General features: G+C 42.3%; 1 protein-coding gene across 1 annotated transcript in view; it reads right to left on the reverse strand.

Annotated features, from left to right (window-relative positions):
* Nucleotides 1-1,428: 1,428 nt before the first annotated feature.
* Nucleotides 1,429-16,617, reverse strand: part of pvrl2l (PVR cell adhesion molecule related 2 like) — a 198,156-nt gene continuing 182,967 nt past the window's right edge. Inside the window, exon 7 of the mRNA XM_080485757.1 lies at nt 1,429-2,968. Coding sequence (XP_080341883.1) covers nt 2,343-2,968 — 626 coding nt within the window. The 3' untranslated portion in view covers nt 1,429-2,342. The remainder of the gene's footprint in view (nt 2,969-16,617) is intronic.

Consider the following 16,617-nt stretch of genomic DNA (forward strand, 5'->3'; position numbering starts at 1 on the left):
ACCATCTTCATTATTACAACTATATGTTCTTACAGAGCATGGTGACATGAATAAATGAAAGATCTTCTTAAAGATTCCCTTTTAAGATCCTTTCTCATAAATACTTCTCATGTTGACATTTCCAACGCCATGGAAATGTAATTGACTGATAATACTACACCACTTTATTTCTGTTTACTCACGGTACCCTCAGCTGTGCCACACAATCAAACACAGTGTGTCGACAGTAAGTAAGTGGGTGGTTGTGATGTGACATGGCGAGCTTGAAAAGCAGTGGAAGTGCTCAGTTCGGTGGCTGCCGCACGCAGCAGCAGCCGGGTCGGTGTGTTTATTATGATTTAACCCCGTCTATGCTTACTGGCTGGTCTGAATTAAGCTGCTGCTGTTATGTCACCGGCGATGTGGCATTAGAAAGAGGAAAAAATGGATTGATAAAACTGAATGTTTAAAAAAATAAAATAAAATTATATATATACGTATATATATATATGAGAATGAAAAGCCTTGGAGTCGATAAGGCAAAACTGTTTCAAAAACAAGAACTCTCCATCTCAACAACAAATTCTTTGTGAGAATTCAATTAAGCGCACAAAAAAACACACTCGTTTTTTGATTTTTCCCAAAATAACAAGTACCATAATTTCTCAGCTTAATTACAGATCACATTAAAGTTAAATAAAGCCACTCATCTGAACAAAACATCACTTGCACTTCTGCCGTGCACATAAACAAAGGCTCGCTTGTGGATTTATTTAGAAAGGCTTCACATGATCTCCTGAAGCGCTGTGCGTCTTGAATCGTGTCTTCGTGTCCAATCACAATGCAGGACATGAAGTAATCCTGGTAGGTAGCCGAAGAACATTCTGCAGGACATGGAAATACATGAAATACAGCAGCCTCCAACAAAGCCAGCGAATATTTTGCCTCATTGAATGCGACCCAGATAGGAATATAAATACGAGTTATCCTGTTCCCCCTGCACACAGTCATTGCAGCACTCATCTAAGCCAGCCATTATGTAAATAAAGAAAGAGCAGAGTGAGAGGGAGATGTAATGTGTGTGGGACAGAGCGGCAGGAACTCATACAAATCGTTCACAATTCATGTAGAAAAGAATGAAATGGCATGGAGATAGAAAAAAAAAAAAAAGAGGAAGTTAAGAAAAAGGAAAGTGAGAAGTGATGTCAAAGAGAAAAGTGGAGTTGGAAACAAAGAAAAGCCCCCCCCCCCAAAAATCCATTAAATGAGTCATTACCGACCCAATGTGGGACCGTATGAAACCCCCAAGGCTCCTGGTGTGTCTTTCCCTTAGCAAGATCAAGACCGTTGCACAACAGTAACACCAACAACAACAACATCCACAACAACAACAACAACAACAACAACAACAACTGTGCTATAGTGAGACGGCGCCCAATATATAGATGATGCACATCATTAACACCACAGCCAGCCACACATTAGCACGCACTGTTCAGTCTGTTACGTTACTGAGCTAAGTGGCCCTCGCCTCAGCGGCGCCCGTCACTGAACCAGGTGGCGTCGCAGGATGCGGCGGGGGAAACCCGCACGAGCCCAAACGAAAGTCGTCTCTGGGATTCGCGGCGACATTATCACTGCTGCACGGGCGATAAGTGGGTCCGTTTTCAAGTTTCCAAACACTTCAGTGAAGTCTGCAGCACATCAGCAACATCCACAGACGTCTCGGCGGCGGTTTTACGCAGAGTCTAGCAGGTTAATGTAGATTTATTTTCTTTTACATTGAAGCTGAAAGGCATTGTTTGAATAGTGGTGCTTTTGAAGAAGTGATTACGACGCTCCTGGTTTTGCAGATTTCATTTTCTGGCAACGTAAAAAATACAAACAATTTAGTCACTTAGCGCAAAATTACACACTTGCAAAGCGGCAGAAACAAGAACGTAGCAATAAGCGGCGTCATGTCAGAGTTGTTTAAGTTTCTGTTTACTGTTGGCGGTATTTTTTTTTCTTTTTTCCATTTTGTGATACTTGAGTGACACTGAATCAAATCTGCCTCCATGGTTCAGTTAAACACAGTCTCACATCCAGCCACTATCGCCACAACAGGTTTCATCCATCACGTTGACCGTCTGACTCCTTTACACCTTTATTTAAATCCTCTTGTTATAAAACTATACACCTATTGTCAAGCAGAGAGGATAACTGATGGCGACGCTTTGAACAGGTTGTACATTAAGCTGGAAGGTGTTTGGCTGATGGAGGTGATGATTTATTTTGTGAGGAGGAAGGCTGAACGCCCGCTCCTTCCACCAAATCTCCTCTTCTGCTTTCAGCTCTCGTCCTTTCTTTCTTCTCCAGCATATTTAGACGTAAATGGCAGTCCGGGAAATGACCGAGCCGTCTCTCTGAGACTCCATGTCATCGTCGAGGTACATCTCCTCTCCGCTGTGGCCTCGGTGGACGTGATAGGCCGGTGGTAGCATGTTCCCGCCCCCCCCGACACCTCCGAAACGATCGTACCGCTCATCTTCTTCCTCCATGCTGTCGTCCATTTCAAACTTCCTCCTCTCGGCTTCGTCTATCTCGCCACTCAGAAGGATGTCGTGGGCAGTCGGGGGGTTCCCAGCCGAGGTGTGATGAAGATGATGATGATGGTAGTCGTTGGCCTTCTCTGTTAGAGTTCCCGTGGCGTCGCAGCCCTCCCGGTAGGTGTAGATGGGTCCGTTGTTGTTGGCGCCGGTCCCATTCTTGCTGCTGTTGTTTCCGGCGCTGCCGAAGAGCAGGCGGGCTTTGTTGCCGTAGTCGCCGCCATTGCTGCCGCCGCTTCCTGTGGCTATGGAGTCCCCGCTGCTGGGGTAGCCACGTCTCTGCTGCCGGCGGCTGCGCGTCAGAAGGACTGCAATGAGCGCCACAACCAATAGCAGGGCCAGGAGGGAGCCGATGACCACGCCCGCCACCGTGCCGGCACTGGACGGATCCTCCAAGGCTTCTGCAGAGGGGATGGAGGGGTTGTAAGGAGGGATGGAAACATGGGTGGAAGAAAAGAAAAAGGAAGGAATTGATGGCTGTTTTGGAGGAGGTATTCATACTTCTTCTGGTGTTGTAAATGTGCTGTGGTGATAGTGGTGGTGTCTTCTTCTACGTGTGTTAGAATCCTCCTACAAGTGTGTAGTAATGTTCTTCTCAGTGAGTCACTGATGGGATCAGGCTGAACAGGACTCATTCTCTCGTTTCCAGCCGCTAGCCTCGCCGCATTCTGCAGACATGTTGCTCGACATACATGTCTGTCCAGCTGCTGGCACTTCACTTTTCGTGGCCCTTCGCCCCTTTCCCGGCTGGGGAAAAGCCTTTCACCACTGAAATGGTCCTTTGTTCTATTCATGTTGGTGTGAGCCAGGTTTGCCCCTCCACTCTTGTTTCAGTTGAAGATTGAAACAAAAATGAGAAATGGCTTAAAAGCATCAACAAAAATTAGTTTGTTTAGTGCCTCGTGTTGTCTTTGCCACGGGTTAGACGTTCAGCCCAGCGGAGCCACACAGACAGAGACAAACACACAGGAAGAAAGGTTACTGATAGAATGCGGAATAAGCAGATCACTGAAATGTGCCACAATGTTCAACGTTCCTCAAACCCGTCCAAGTTCACCCTCTGTTTCTTTCCCATCATCCTAATTAAGGCCGATTTCCTCCATCTCATTGTCCCATCCTCTGCCCACGTCCTGCCTCTGTTATCCGTCAGCTAGTCCGAACCATTGGGCAGTGAGATCGCCTGCTGTCAACCTCGGACTGAATCCAGATCTCACTGATCAGCAGCACACCGAGGTAAAAGGTTCACACTGCGGAGCAAGCTCATGCCAGGGCGTTTTTAAGAGGATTCACTGCAGGAATATGAAAGAGAGAAAAGGTCTGGCTCAGGCAGTGTAAGATTTGTACAAGAGGATTCATGCTGGGCAGAAAAGAGGGGGAAAGAATGTCTCAAACCAGGCGAGGAGAGACATTGAGCTTATTGTGCAGAACTGCACAAGGCCGGCTGAAGTTTGTATTGCGCGAATAACATGCTGATTTCCCTTTGGGGTGCAGGAAGGGCAGTGGGATTCAGAACAGCAGGGAAAATCTGAACCCCTTCCTGCTTTATGCAAATAACAGCAAGGTCCTGCCAGGACTCCTGGCAAACAGAGCAGTGAGTGCCAATCAAACAATGTGAGACGGGCAGAAATGAGCATTGTATCAGGTTACATGCCAGTCCAGCACCGGCGAGGGAATCGCTTATTTTTTCTTTTTCTTTAATTTCAACAAAATTATGTTGGACGTTGGATAATGCTCTGCATGAAGCTGGCGAGTACATGCCAGGCTAACGAAACCAGTGGAGGGGGGGTCGACTATAAGTGAGCCTGGAGTGAGAGTCTGTGATTCATACAAATTGTTCATTTTGATGGTACAGGGAAAAAATATGAAAGCACATAAAAAAGGAGAGGAATTCAGCGAGAGGAGAGAACAAGAAGGATTTAGACAGAGAGAGGAGGGCATACAAGAAGAGAGGGGAGTTAAAAGAGAAGGTCTCAGCTCTGTTTCAAACACTCCGGCTCTGGGCTCATGTGGGGACGGAGCCGGGTTATGCCAGGGTGAGACAGACGGGTAGCTGGAAGGAGGCGGGGCTCCTGGGACAGGGTGTGATGTCTAAATTAGGGGACAGTGTCTGCTAATATCCAATTGAAGTGACAGAAGGCATTAAGGAAGATGAATCCAACTTTCCCTGTCCTAGTTTTCTCCCGCTTTACAAACTTACAGATTGGCATGGAAATGCGGCATGTGGGCCAAAATGTTATTTATATTTATTGTGCCATTTATATTTTAAGACTTAATGCCATTTATCTAGTGCCTGGGTGAGAGACAGCTCAATAATGGCCTTTTGTGGAAGGTCTTTGGAGGCTGTCGGCCTTCTCTTCATCAAATGCTTAAAAATCTATTATTCTCTATGTGCTATGAAGAACAATGCTCCTACCAAGACCCATTAGGGCTGGCATATTCATTTTATAAGCAGATTTAAGGTCAAAGGCAGTAGCATCATGGTTTATTTTCCCTAAAAATTCAAAAACTAATGCAAGGTGGCCAATCTCTAAATAGGCGGGATGTAGCGTGGTTTTGTTGCCTGTGTAAAAACTGGGAGGCAGAGGTCTTCCTCTCGTTGTGTGAATGATTCAATTTGACGAATACTGCTAAAATGTGTGCTTGGTAATAAATCACTGGAACTGTGTGCCTCTGCATTTGTCTTGAAAAACTTGTTCTATGACTCCATCACAAGTTAACTGTTCCTCCAAACTGAAATATTTAAGTCTTCCTCCAGAGTTCACAGTCAAATGAGCGATATGAAATGAAAACATGGAGATGGATGTCAGGGGTGTTGTTGAGGGTGAATACAGGATTGTTTGTGGTCCGACTGGCTACCTCACTGTTGAAATGTCCCAAAAAGTCGATTGCAGTATAAAAGCTTCAAACTATGCAATGATCTGTGACAGTGGAACCAAGAACAATGATGTAAATTAGAAATATTCCTATTAACACATTTCTTTGATGACTAAACCAGACCAAAAAGGCAATAAAACAAAGAAGGTATCCATGGTATCCAGGCTTAATGTACTCCTACATTTAGTTTCTGTTTACCTTCAGCAAAGTCTAGTTGGAATCAGATAATGTGAGGTCATTGTTGAGATGAGCTACTTTATCTGAAATGTATCTGGATCACAGCGTCTCTGCGTAAACAATATCCGATTTAGCCTGAGTGGAGCCAGTGCCTCTTTGCTCTGCCGGTTGATTATAAGACTTTTCAGTACATCTCATCAACTTTCCAATGTACTGCCACAGGGCGGCGGACTGCTGTCTGACGGCTCTGTAGCCCCCACTAGTGAAGAGCATCTGCATGACAGGTAAGCCACCCTGCACAAGAGTAAACCACTAACTAGTTTGACTAAGTAAAATTTATTGGGCTGACTCGCTGATGGCTGATGGCCGTTTAATCAATTAAGCAAATAATAGCATGTATCCCTTATGTAAATATTGTCTCATCTCTTTGGATACACAAGTTTCAATGCTTTGATTCTATATCAAAGTGTCATATTGTATGTGTTTCGTATGATATGCTGGTGATAAAGTATTAGTCAGAGTTCTTGCTCCCTGGGCTGGAAGTATAGTAGTAAATAGTGAATGCTTTATAAGCACAAACTGCTTGAGAAGCATCAACATACTTCACATAATCAATTCATCAATTCACGAACAGACTCACACATCAATGCAAGGTGGTCACACCCGATTACTTCAGTTCCTTGCTCAAGGACACCGGCGTATGGACAGGAGGATGAGTGACCAAACCAATCGCTGTACCGACAGAGCCACAGTCATGACGAAAATACAGCGATCTGCATTCGATTTAAGACAATTACCAGGAACTTGTCCCGACATGACTCGATCAGTCACACAATGAAACAACACAGTCCCGATTCGTTGGGAGCAGTAACACAATCATGCAAAATTAATTATTGAACCTGAAGCGGGGTTTGTCATTGGCTGAGCTAAAAGCAGGCTGAACCCGCTGGAAGGCTTACAGATGGTCGACCATCAGTCAAGAGAAAAGCATCAAAAATGAGCGTAGTTCCCTCACACACACACACACACACACACACACACACACACACACACACACACACACGCACACACACACACGCACACGCACACGTGTTGTGCTGGCTGTGTGGTTGTCATGTAACCATCTCTGACTGAAAGTCACTTTAAAAGTTAAACAGTTTTCACATGAACGGCCTATAAGACCACAACGTGTTTGATGTGGAGGCTAAACGTTTCGATCAGTTCACTGATCCCGTTGGCTGAAGAAGTTTGCAGGAAGCTGTGCTGATTGTGATGCCATGCATCTCCATGACAACAGAGATTTATAACGATACAAAAATCCTCCTCACGGAAACATGAAACTATATTTTTATGTATTTATTCTGCAGTTTGAAGTATCTCAGCTTTAATCTAAAGTTACAGTGTTATTAGCAGTAAGGTACGGTAAGCATTCTGCTAGTTTGATGAATAGGTTCAGTATGCAGGTATAAAGTTTATCAAAACACACCAGGAAAAAAATTAATAAATGTTAAGCGCACTTATAGTCTGTGGTTTTCATCTAATCCGAGGTTGCTGCAGTTGCAATCACTGTATTACAATCTAAACACTAATGGATCCCAGATCAGCTCTGAAATGTGCCAGATGCTGATACACGATCAACGCCTGTGTAAAATACTTGTCAACCACCTTATGGAGCTTTAGCAAACCCTCCCGAGACCATATTTACCCCATAAAAAAAAGTTTAAATAAAAGAAAGGGAAAAAAAAGGAGAGACTATCGTTAGCAAGAAAATAGGCCATGCTTGTCATACTTATTTCTCATCAACAGAGGCAGGCTTCCTGCATTAAGAAGCACAGTGATAAATGTCATAGAGAGAGGCAGGGGGCTTATATCAGTCTCTGTATTAGTGTCATGTACGTGGAGGAGATTAAGGGAGGGGGGAGAGACAGAGAGAGAGAGTGAGAGACTATGGAAACTATGCATTTCTACACTGACTGCGGTAGGGATAATCTAAATGAGAAGATTTGGGATGTGGGAAGGTGGAAAGGAGTTAGGGGAGAGGGAGAGGGAGAGGGAGAGAGAGAGAGAGAGAGAGAGAGAGAGAGAGAGAGAGAGAGAGAGAGAGAGAGAGAGAGAGAGAGAGAGGATGAGTAGAAAGCAGTTTAAGGGGTATGAAAGTAATGCAATCAGAAATAATCTGTTGTGAATTTCCCTCACTATCCCAGTTTCTTACTTCTTTCTTGTTTTTTTTATTCTTTTCTCGAAAGTGAAATTAGACCTGAAAACGCAAAGAAAGTCACACTAATGCAAGAAGTCGGTCCTGTTACTGTAAAAGTTCCACGGCACGGACAGAGTCTCATTAAAAGAAGCTTCTGGTTGACAATTGTAGGTATAAACCCCGAACACCCAATAATAGATCAATTTCTTGACAAAAAAAACCGTTTTGATAAAAGAGCTGCTGTTTTTGTGTTTTAAAAATGTGCCTTTATTCATTTAATTGAAGTTAAACACCTGAGACAGGATCATTCTATTGTCGGTTTTATTCAACAGTGCTTTTACAAACTGCCTCTGAAAGACTTTGAAAAGCTGCTAACATAATTCACTTATTAAAATGGATTGGTCCAAAAAATTCTGTTTAGAAAGACAGTGCTTAAATGTTTACTGGAATTGCGTTAAAAAAAACACATTTTGAAGAAATTTGGAGACCCACACACAAAATGATATCAGATTGTAAGAAGTTGGTTGATGCACACGATTAAAATGTTCCTTCTGCATTGTGAAGGCAACCTTTAACCTGGTATATGACGCGTACAAACCTTAGTCAAACTGGACGGGCTCCTGAGGCACAAATGATGTACATAATGCATTCAAGAAAGTAAACAGTCAAAGCATGGGAGGAGTTTTACTGTATAGGGGCACAGCATGATGTCTGAATATCATGCTGCTTCTAAAAACGGAGTCTTGCCATATTCACACTCATTAATTTTGCTTGTTAGGCGGGTTTGACTGCAGGTAAAGAGGGCATCCTGGCTGCTGACCTTCTAAAACTTTGAAGACCGTGATTATGAATACTGAAGAATACAGAGGAGACACCTTGCACTCAAATTCACCAAATACATTTTTCGATCCCGCAAACAAGGTGCAAGTGTGCCCCGTGACCCATATCAATATTAAACAACCCCTTCAGTTTTCTGAGAGCAAACTTCTCTACACTTTATGCAACTTTTCTTCTTGCATCATAACATGAAGTCACCTGTGATTTAAGCTTGAATTCCTAGTAAAAGTTGGTACTGTGGAGCGGCGTGTTGTTCTGTTTGCATGTTAGTTGTGAATGATTTCAAATCCCCCCAAAAAATCCTTCTGATAGTTCAGAGAAAGTTTTGAATCTTGAGAGGAGTTACACCAACTTCGTTCCGCCTTCTACAGACATGGCCGTCAGTTGAGGTAACTCAGCTTTAGCTAGAATAGTGACTGAGCGAGGAGTCATTTAACTCTTTAAAGGATTTTAGTTGCACTCACGTCACTAATGTTTTTTTTGATACAATTTCTAAGAGCCCACACCGAGAACATTCCCAGTTTGATCCCAGACTTTCTGGAGTTTGCATCTTCTCCCTGTGCATGCATGGGTTTCTCTAAACAAGCTCATTACAAATCGTTCTCGCCAGTAAGAGAAAACAAATCTAGAGAGGGAAACGCTGTGTAATGGCTGTTGGCATCGTCTTGGTTTGAATCCACGCGCAGTCTCCGGATTTCACCCCCCATATCAGGCTAATTGGTTACAGAATATTTCTCTCACGTGTCTGACAGCGTGTCTCTGTGGGTTAAGGACTTTGGTAGACTGAGGACTTGTTTGATGACCTTTCGTCACGTGTTGGTTGGCATCCAAAACGCTGTGACCTCATTTTAGATACGAGACAAAAGCAATACAGTGAATACGAACGTCACAGTTTTGTCAGCTTAACTAGATGGATTCTAAGAGTGTTTATTATAATAGACTGTGGACACAATGCAGTCAGAGGATGGCAGCTCTGATTTCTTTCGGTATAAGTGAGGCACAGGCTCATATCCATAGCAGATGTAAGTGGGGGTGGAGGAGGTGAGGCAGAGGCTAAATGTTATCACGGCGGGTTAATGGGACCCGGAGGCAAAGCAGCCTGGATATCAGAGACGTACAGTCGACGCAACCTCTTCTCTGACACAGCAAGCTGAAGCTAAATATTGTACTACCAACTAGACAAGGTGCGTTTTCATGGATTCCTCCTAAGGATTAGATTTACTTTTTTTTGTTGTTGTTTTTATATGGTGTCGCTTCACCAAGCAGAAAAGTACAAACAAGGAGGCGAGAAAAAGTCCACATGAAGGACTTTAGTTGTTCAGGACAATGATAGCCTCAAGCACAGGGTGCTACTTTTGCGCTACCTGAGTGAACCTGATTAGCATTTATTCATGAATGACAATGCAAACCCGCTCTGTCATTTCCCAGCAACATGAATACGAAGACGGCAAAATGTGTCTAGACTGATGAAGGTGTTTATGCTCAATGAATGCAAACTTCACCCAGCAGGTACGAAAGCCTTTTAAAGTACCGCTGAGAAAGGAGCAATTCTGCACAACATGTCTACACGCACATTTCTGCTCTGTGATTTAGTACATCGCTGCATTTTTCTTTCTCGCACATTATATTCCACTTAACATCAGCGCAGGAGGAAACTGCAAAATCTCATCAAGCACTTACGCTGCATCGAGTCCAAGCTGTGCTTTTAATCAAAGTACAAAACAACACGACAACCATCTGATGTTATCTAACTTATAGGCCACTCCAGGAACTTGTTTTAGGGCCAGTGGAGGCCGAGAGGTTGGGGATGCAGATCAGAAGTTCACAGGTTTGAATCCAACAGCAGACAGGTCACCACTGTGTGTCCCTGAGCAACAATAAATAAAGTACGACCAGTTTAGTTTCTTGCTTCTATTCATTTATCTGCTTGTGTTATATACTATATATTATAATTATCCATCTCATTTTAAAAGTCCTACACACACTGTGCATATCCTAGAAATAACACTGCCAGCCTCATGTTGATTCTCAGAAATGGGTCCAATCTGATTTTACATGTTATCCTGATGCATGCACATCGCGCCGTCAACCAACTCAGACATTAACTTCAGCTCAAAATAAGAACCAGGCTGTTTAAATGCAGCAAAATCTTTTTCCTGAACCCCCAGCCCCACCGTCCCCCTCCCACTCTTTCACTTAGACCATTCGTTAAACTAAAAAAAAACTCTGTAGAAGATAATAACACTGCCCTTTAAATGGTTGCTTCACACCACATTGGAAGTTTTAGATTTGTTTCACCTCTGAACATATCCCGCATCACTTCAGGCTGAATGTGGTCAGCAATGAACAAGGTTTCAGCTTTTACGAGACAAAACGTGTGCGGGTGAGGTCAGAATTCACCAAAACTTACTGGAAACTCTGAGCGTCACTTTGAAATTACTGAAAGGTTAGATCACTGCATACATGCAAAAGGATGTTTTTTTCAGCCGGTGTTTGCCTCCCAAAATCCTCACATTTCTATACTCGGCTAGAAAACTGCTTTTTTTCAGTCCCACGTTCGTACATGTGATTCAGAAAACTGCGACAGAATCACAAAATCATGCAGACTGTGTGGATAATGTGTTCAGAGCCAATGAGTTTTCCACAGTGTGCGATTGTGAATTCAGTGTAAAATACCATCACAACAGGCACAGAAAGACTCTTCAACAGAAGTGACTCCATCGCTGGTGAATCTGGCAGAATGAGGGAAAGTCTGTTGCCTCAAACCATCTATCCAACCTTCATGTTCAACATGTGTGATTTGCTTACTGCTACTATTACTGCTGCACTGGAGAAATTCTGATTAAAACAAATAAACTCTGACGAGTCAAACGGACCAACACACGGCAGAAAATATGAACAGTTTAAAAAAAGTTCAATAAAAAGCCAAACTGACATGTTGGCTGAACTTTTATGGATTTTTTTTTAAACAGATCAAAACAAATCCAAAGAAAAAAAAACTCTGAAGTTTTTTTGGGGTATAAAGTTGAAGTGTGTCAGTAGTATTTTCTTTGGAGTAGATAAAAAAAAACATTCAGACACTAAAAATCAGAAGCTTTGGGTTAATTATTTTACATAACAATTACAAGATGTTAAACTTTGTATTCTCATACTGAACTTACCGAGGTGACAATACAATATACATTTATACTGTAATTTAATATTAACATAATGGAGTTTTTTTTAATGTATTGCAAATGATGAGGAGTGACATTTACTGAACTTCATCTCTGGCTTCAGGGTCTACAATGATGACTGATTGTCTAATCAGGAATTTAATTTAAAAAGTAATTGTGGTTTTTTTTTTTTTTCTAATGAGACTCAGCTGATGTAATAAAATGATGTGTGCCAAGGAAAAACATGTTTTTTAACCTGCATGAGGAAGAGGGTGGAGAGATACATTGTTTGACCTAAAATGGTAAAATGACAATTGTTTTATAAAGAAGCATCTGCAGTTGTGTATAATGATATACGACCCACGGGGAACAGGCTGAAACAGCTCATTTGCTTCATGTTGGATCTTTTTTATGGCTGACACTTGACAAAGAGCAAACAAATGGCTGTACTATGAGGTCATATATTCATGTGTTTCCACAGTGCTGTCACTTGATTTAGAGCTCACAAAGCCATGCTATGATTTAAAACCGATGCTTGTTTTACATTAAAACACAATATCCAGCCTAAGATTTTAAATTCCACAGAAAAGCACTGCTGTCGCTCTGGGAACGATGAGCTTTGAACACATTAAAACCACCAGCTATAACTCTACAAACCTTGAATTAAGTTGTCATTTGGAACTATAAATGTATGTAATGTGTTTAATAAAGCGTAATGAATCCATGATGTTGTAGAATGTGCTCGGAATACATTTCACATTAGATATTCACAGAAAGCGTTAGACCTTATTCTCTTGATGGGAGTAGTGAGAAGGCGATCTCCTCCTTCACCTGCACACACACTCACACACTAAAATACACACACTCAGTGTTCATAAATTGGCTTAATAGTAATCTACTTGTGTTTACATGTGGACAGGGGTGGGAATGGAAGAACGGCTCTTGTTGAGAATTAGTTCGCAGTGTTTCAATTCTTTGGAATCGTTTGCCAATTTTGCAAACCATTTGCATAGTGATTCCTTGTTACACTGCCCCCTACAGGTTTGGCATGCTCATAGTAGCACTGAACCAGATGTATCTGTGGGTCCATGTCAATGAAGAATTATTTGTAAATGTCGAGCGGGAAATATCAATATTTCTGGAAAAACCCGGGTACGTGTAAATGTAGCCTTTATTTATGTGTAAACAAACGGTGCAAATGCATTGAATCATCACCGTTGTTGCTTTGTGTAAACGAGCCCTGACAGAAGGAGTCAGCTTGTTCTGGTTTTGAATACTTTGTGATTATTTGGACTATTTCTTGGAACTTCCAAAGTTCCACTTGGTTTTTCCAATTGTCCACATCACGTCCAGCCTGATCACATTTTGAGTTCGAGGCAACGACTCGGTCTTGTTTGTTCTCAGAGGCTTTGATCAGTTTGAGTAAAAAAGAAACCCCATAAAATAAACAATGCACTCATAATGAGAACCCTCAGGTTAAACATTATAATGTATAAATAATAAATAATGTTGAATGATGCCTCAACTTTAACTTGATGGATAAACTATCGCCACTTCTCTTCTATCACAGGGTGAAAACTGGAAGTTCAACTTTATGATTATGAACAATATGAAGTGGCATTTAGTCATTTAGTCTTTCCTTCAGTTCTATGATGGGTAAATCATGACTACTTACATTACGTTGAATGAAGAAGGCATCAGTTGTTTAACACTGAATCCCTGATATCAGTACTTTTCGCCTAAAGTAAATAAATAAATAAACAAATAAAACAAAAACAAATCAAGCAGAGAAGTAAAGCTGCACTATGACAATCTACCCGATTGCAACATGGACTTCTCATTACTCAGTGGGACAAATATACAGTCATACAATCCAAATACATATTTTACAGTCTCAGGTGATTGGTGGTTGCCTCAACAGGAAATCCATGATGTAATTTAGTTCTGGTGTTTTCTTAATGAGGCTTGAAGTCAATTTAAGCAAAAGCAACTTAGTTTTTAATCCAAATGAATGTGAAACTATTTGTGGGATTTGGGGTTGATAATAGTGCAATAATAAACTAATGATGCAAACAGTTAGATTGATAATTGATGTGAATGAATGCTACATGAAGCTTGAACATCAAACTTTGATAAATACCACAAACTCCAGCTGCTGAATTACAGGCGTGGTGACAGTATAATTTGATTAATACAGAGAATTAACAGTAATCTGAAAGTGTAACATATTCGGACGATATAAAGGGACATTTAGTTAATTCCATATGTTGTTTTACAGCCTGGGATGACTGTTGATCGTCTCAACAGGAAATCCATCACATAAGGTAGCATTAGTGCTTTGTTTAATGAGGCGTTAAGTCAGTTTTTATGTCATGGTGTGTGCGCTAATTATTGCACCATAATGAAAATCATTTACAGTGCAGGTTTTCTTTTATCCTCTAACCTCTGCAGAAACGCTGCATTCAAACACCATCAGTCACACTCACTGAGGAAAACACACACACACACACACACACACACACACACACACACACACACACACACACACACACACACACACACACACACACACACACACACACACACACACACACACACACACACCCCTGAAGAGCATCTATTAGCAGGCAGACTCTGAAAGCCTTGAGAGTGTCTGTCGCATCTCGTACGCAGCCTCAGTGCATCGCACACAATGGTTCCATTACCCTCGATGACACAGACGTACTTGCACACACACCAAGAGCCACACTGCCTATTCAATTACCCCCTGATTATCCTTGATATTCACAAACACACTTAATTTGCCCCAGCACCAAAAGCCCCCCCCCCCCCACACACACACATTAAACCACCAGCGTTTCCACGTCACTCTCATTTCCTCATGCAAGCCCTTGACGCTGCAGCAAGTGAGAAAATTTCCGGCGTAAATCATCTTCAATTCTGTGTCTTCATCATGAATCCGAGCTTCTGTTTTTCATCTCAGGCTCTCATCAGCGAGGAAATAATTGAAAGGTGGTCAAAAACCCAGAAAGAAAGAAGAAAAACTGAATTGTGAGCATGAGAAAGAAACAGGGGGAAGAAATCGAAAGAGAAAAGGAGAAAAAACAAAGTTGAAATGACTGTTTTAGCTTGTGGTTTTGGGCTTTTTCGGGCCCCATTGAGCCTCACTGTACTCGCTCCTCTGAGACTTTCAGGATTTTAAATGGAGGCTTTCTGACACAGAGGAAGCAGATGGTATGAAAAGTAAAAAGCACAACAGATGAGAAAAGGGAATGGGTAGAGAGAGGTAGTGAGAGAAGGGGCGGCAGTGGGTGTGGATAGAGGAATGGATAGATGGATGAATGAAGGCAAGCAGAAAGAGATGGGTGGATTCATCCCTTCCAAGCTCATTACCCCCTTTCACCTTCAAAACTCATCTGTGCAGATTTTTTTTTTTTTCTTTTGCAGAAAACACACATTCACAGGTTGAAGCTACAAGCCTGAGCACACACGTCAATGCAGTTTATTCTTATGCGCACACATTTAGGCCCATTAAGAATGTTTCCCCCCCCTTTTCAGCGGAGCCCTGCAGCGAGAACGAACTTCAGGAGGTTTCCTGAGTAGCTTCCCACTTTCCCCCTGAAGCTCCGTGTGCTTATGTCGCATCCAGCTGCTGCAGTCACTCATGCAAACAACATGGTAAGTAACATGGACACACATACGCACACATACTTCGGACTCCATTCACCTTAATAACAACCCTCAGCAAGTGTAAATACAGTAATATTACACACACGCACGCACGCACGCACGCACGCACGCACGCACGCACGCACGCACGCACGCACGCACGCACGCACGCACGCACGCACGCACGCACGCACACACGCACACACACACACACACACACACGCACTTCAAACCTGGTTCCAAAATCGCAACATGAGACGATGAAAATGCAAAAGTACCTGAGTGCACTTTTGAGAAGCATTTGACAGCTTATATGTGTTTTTGCACACTACCAGATTGCCATCTCACTCTTTTTACCCATTTTGTTTTTTAACACACCCAGCACATACACACACACACACACCGTTCTGACACCACACCACAGGAATGTGAGGCCTCGGAGGGAATAAACTCGAGGCAGCAGTTTTACTGAGCGCAGATTAACTGTACAGCTGTAAAATTCAGTCATAAAAACACACTGCAAGGCAACAAGGTGGAAGCAACAGGACGGGATATTGATTCTCGGTGCATGTTCACCATTCAGGTGAGCTGAGAGTTTCACATTAACTGCCTGCAGTGCACATTACGACGAGGAGGAAGCCAAGACCTCTGGCAGCTTCAGCTGTGGGTAAGAAGAAATAAATAAAAAATGGAGCCAATGAGGCTGGGACCTTAATGACTGGAGTTTGAATTTTATTTCCTGAGAACTTATAGCAATCACGATGAAAAGTCATTTAATATGTTTGAACAGCTTCTTGATAGAACTTGTGTTAGGATGTGACTTCCTAAAAATCAACATAAAGCCAAACCCAAAGGCAAAATAGCTTTTTGTTGGAAAGTCTTCGCTTGACATGGAATGATTTATTTATTTTTTTATCCCCAAAATGTGTTGGCACAGCTATACAGTGGTTAGTACTGTCACCTCACAGTGGGAATGTCCCTGGTTCCTGGGCTGACGGAGCCTTTCTGGGACCGCTGTGGCTCAATCGGAAAAGCAGCTCAACTGTGTGAAAACTTTCTGTGTTTGTGTTTATGTGGGTGAAATTGACTGATCAGGTCACAAGAGTGAAAAAAATCCATTCACTATTTCTGTTTGGAGTTT

The sequence above is a fragment of the Lipophrys pholis genome, assembly GCF_963383615.2.
Source record: "Lipophrys pholis genome assembly, chromosome: 17".
Taxonomy (NCBI): Eukaryota; Metazoa; Chordata; class Actinopteri; order Blenniiformes; family Blenniidae; genus Lipophrys; species Lipophrys pholis.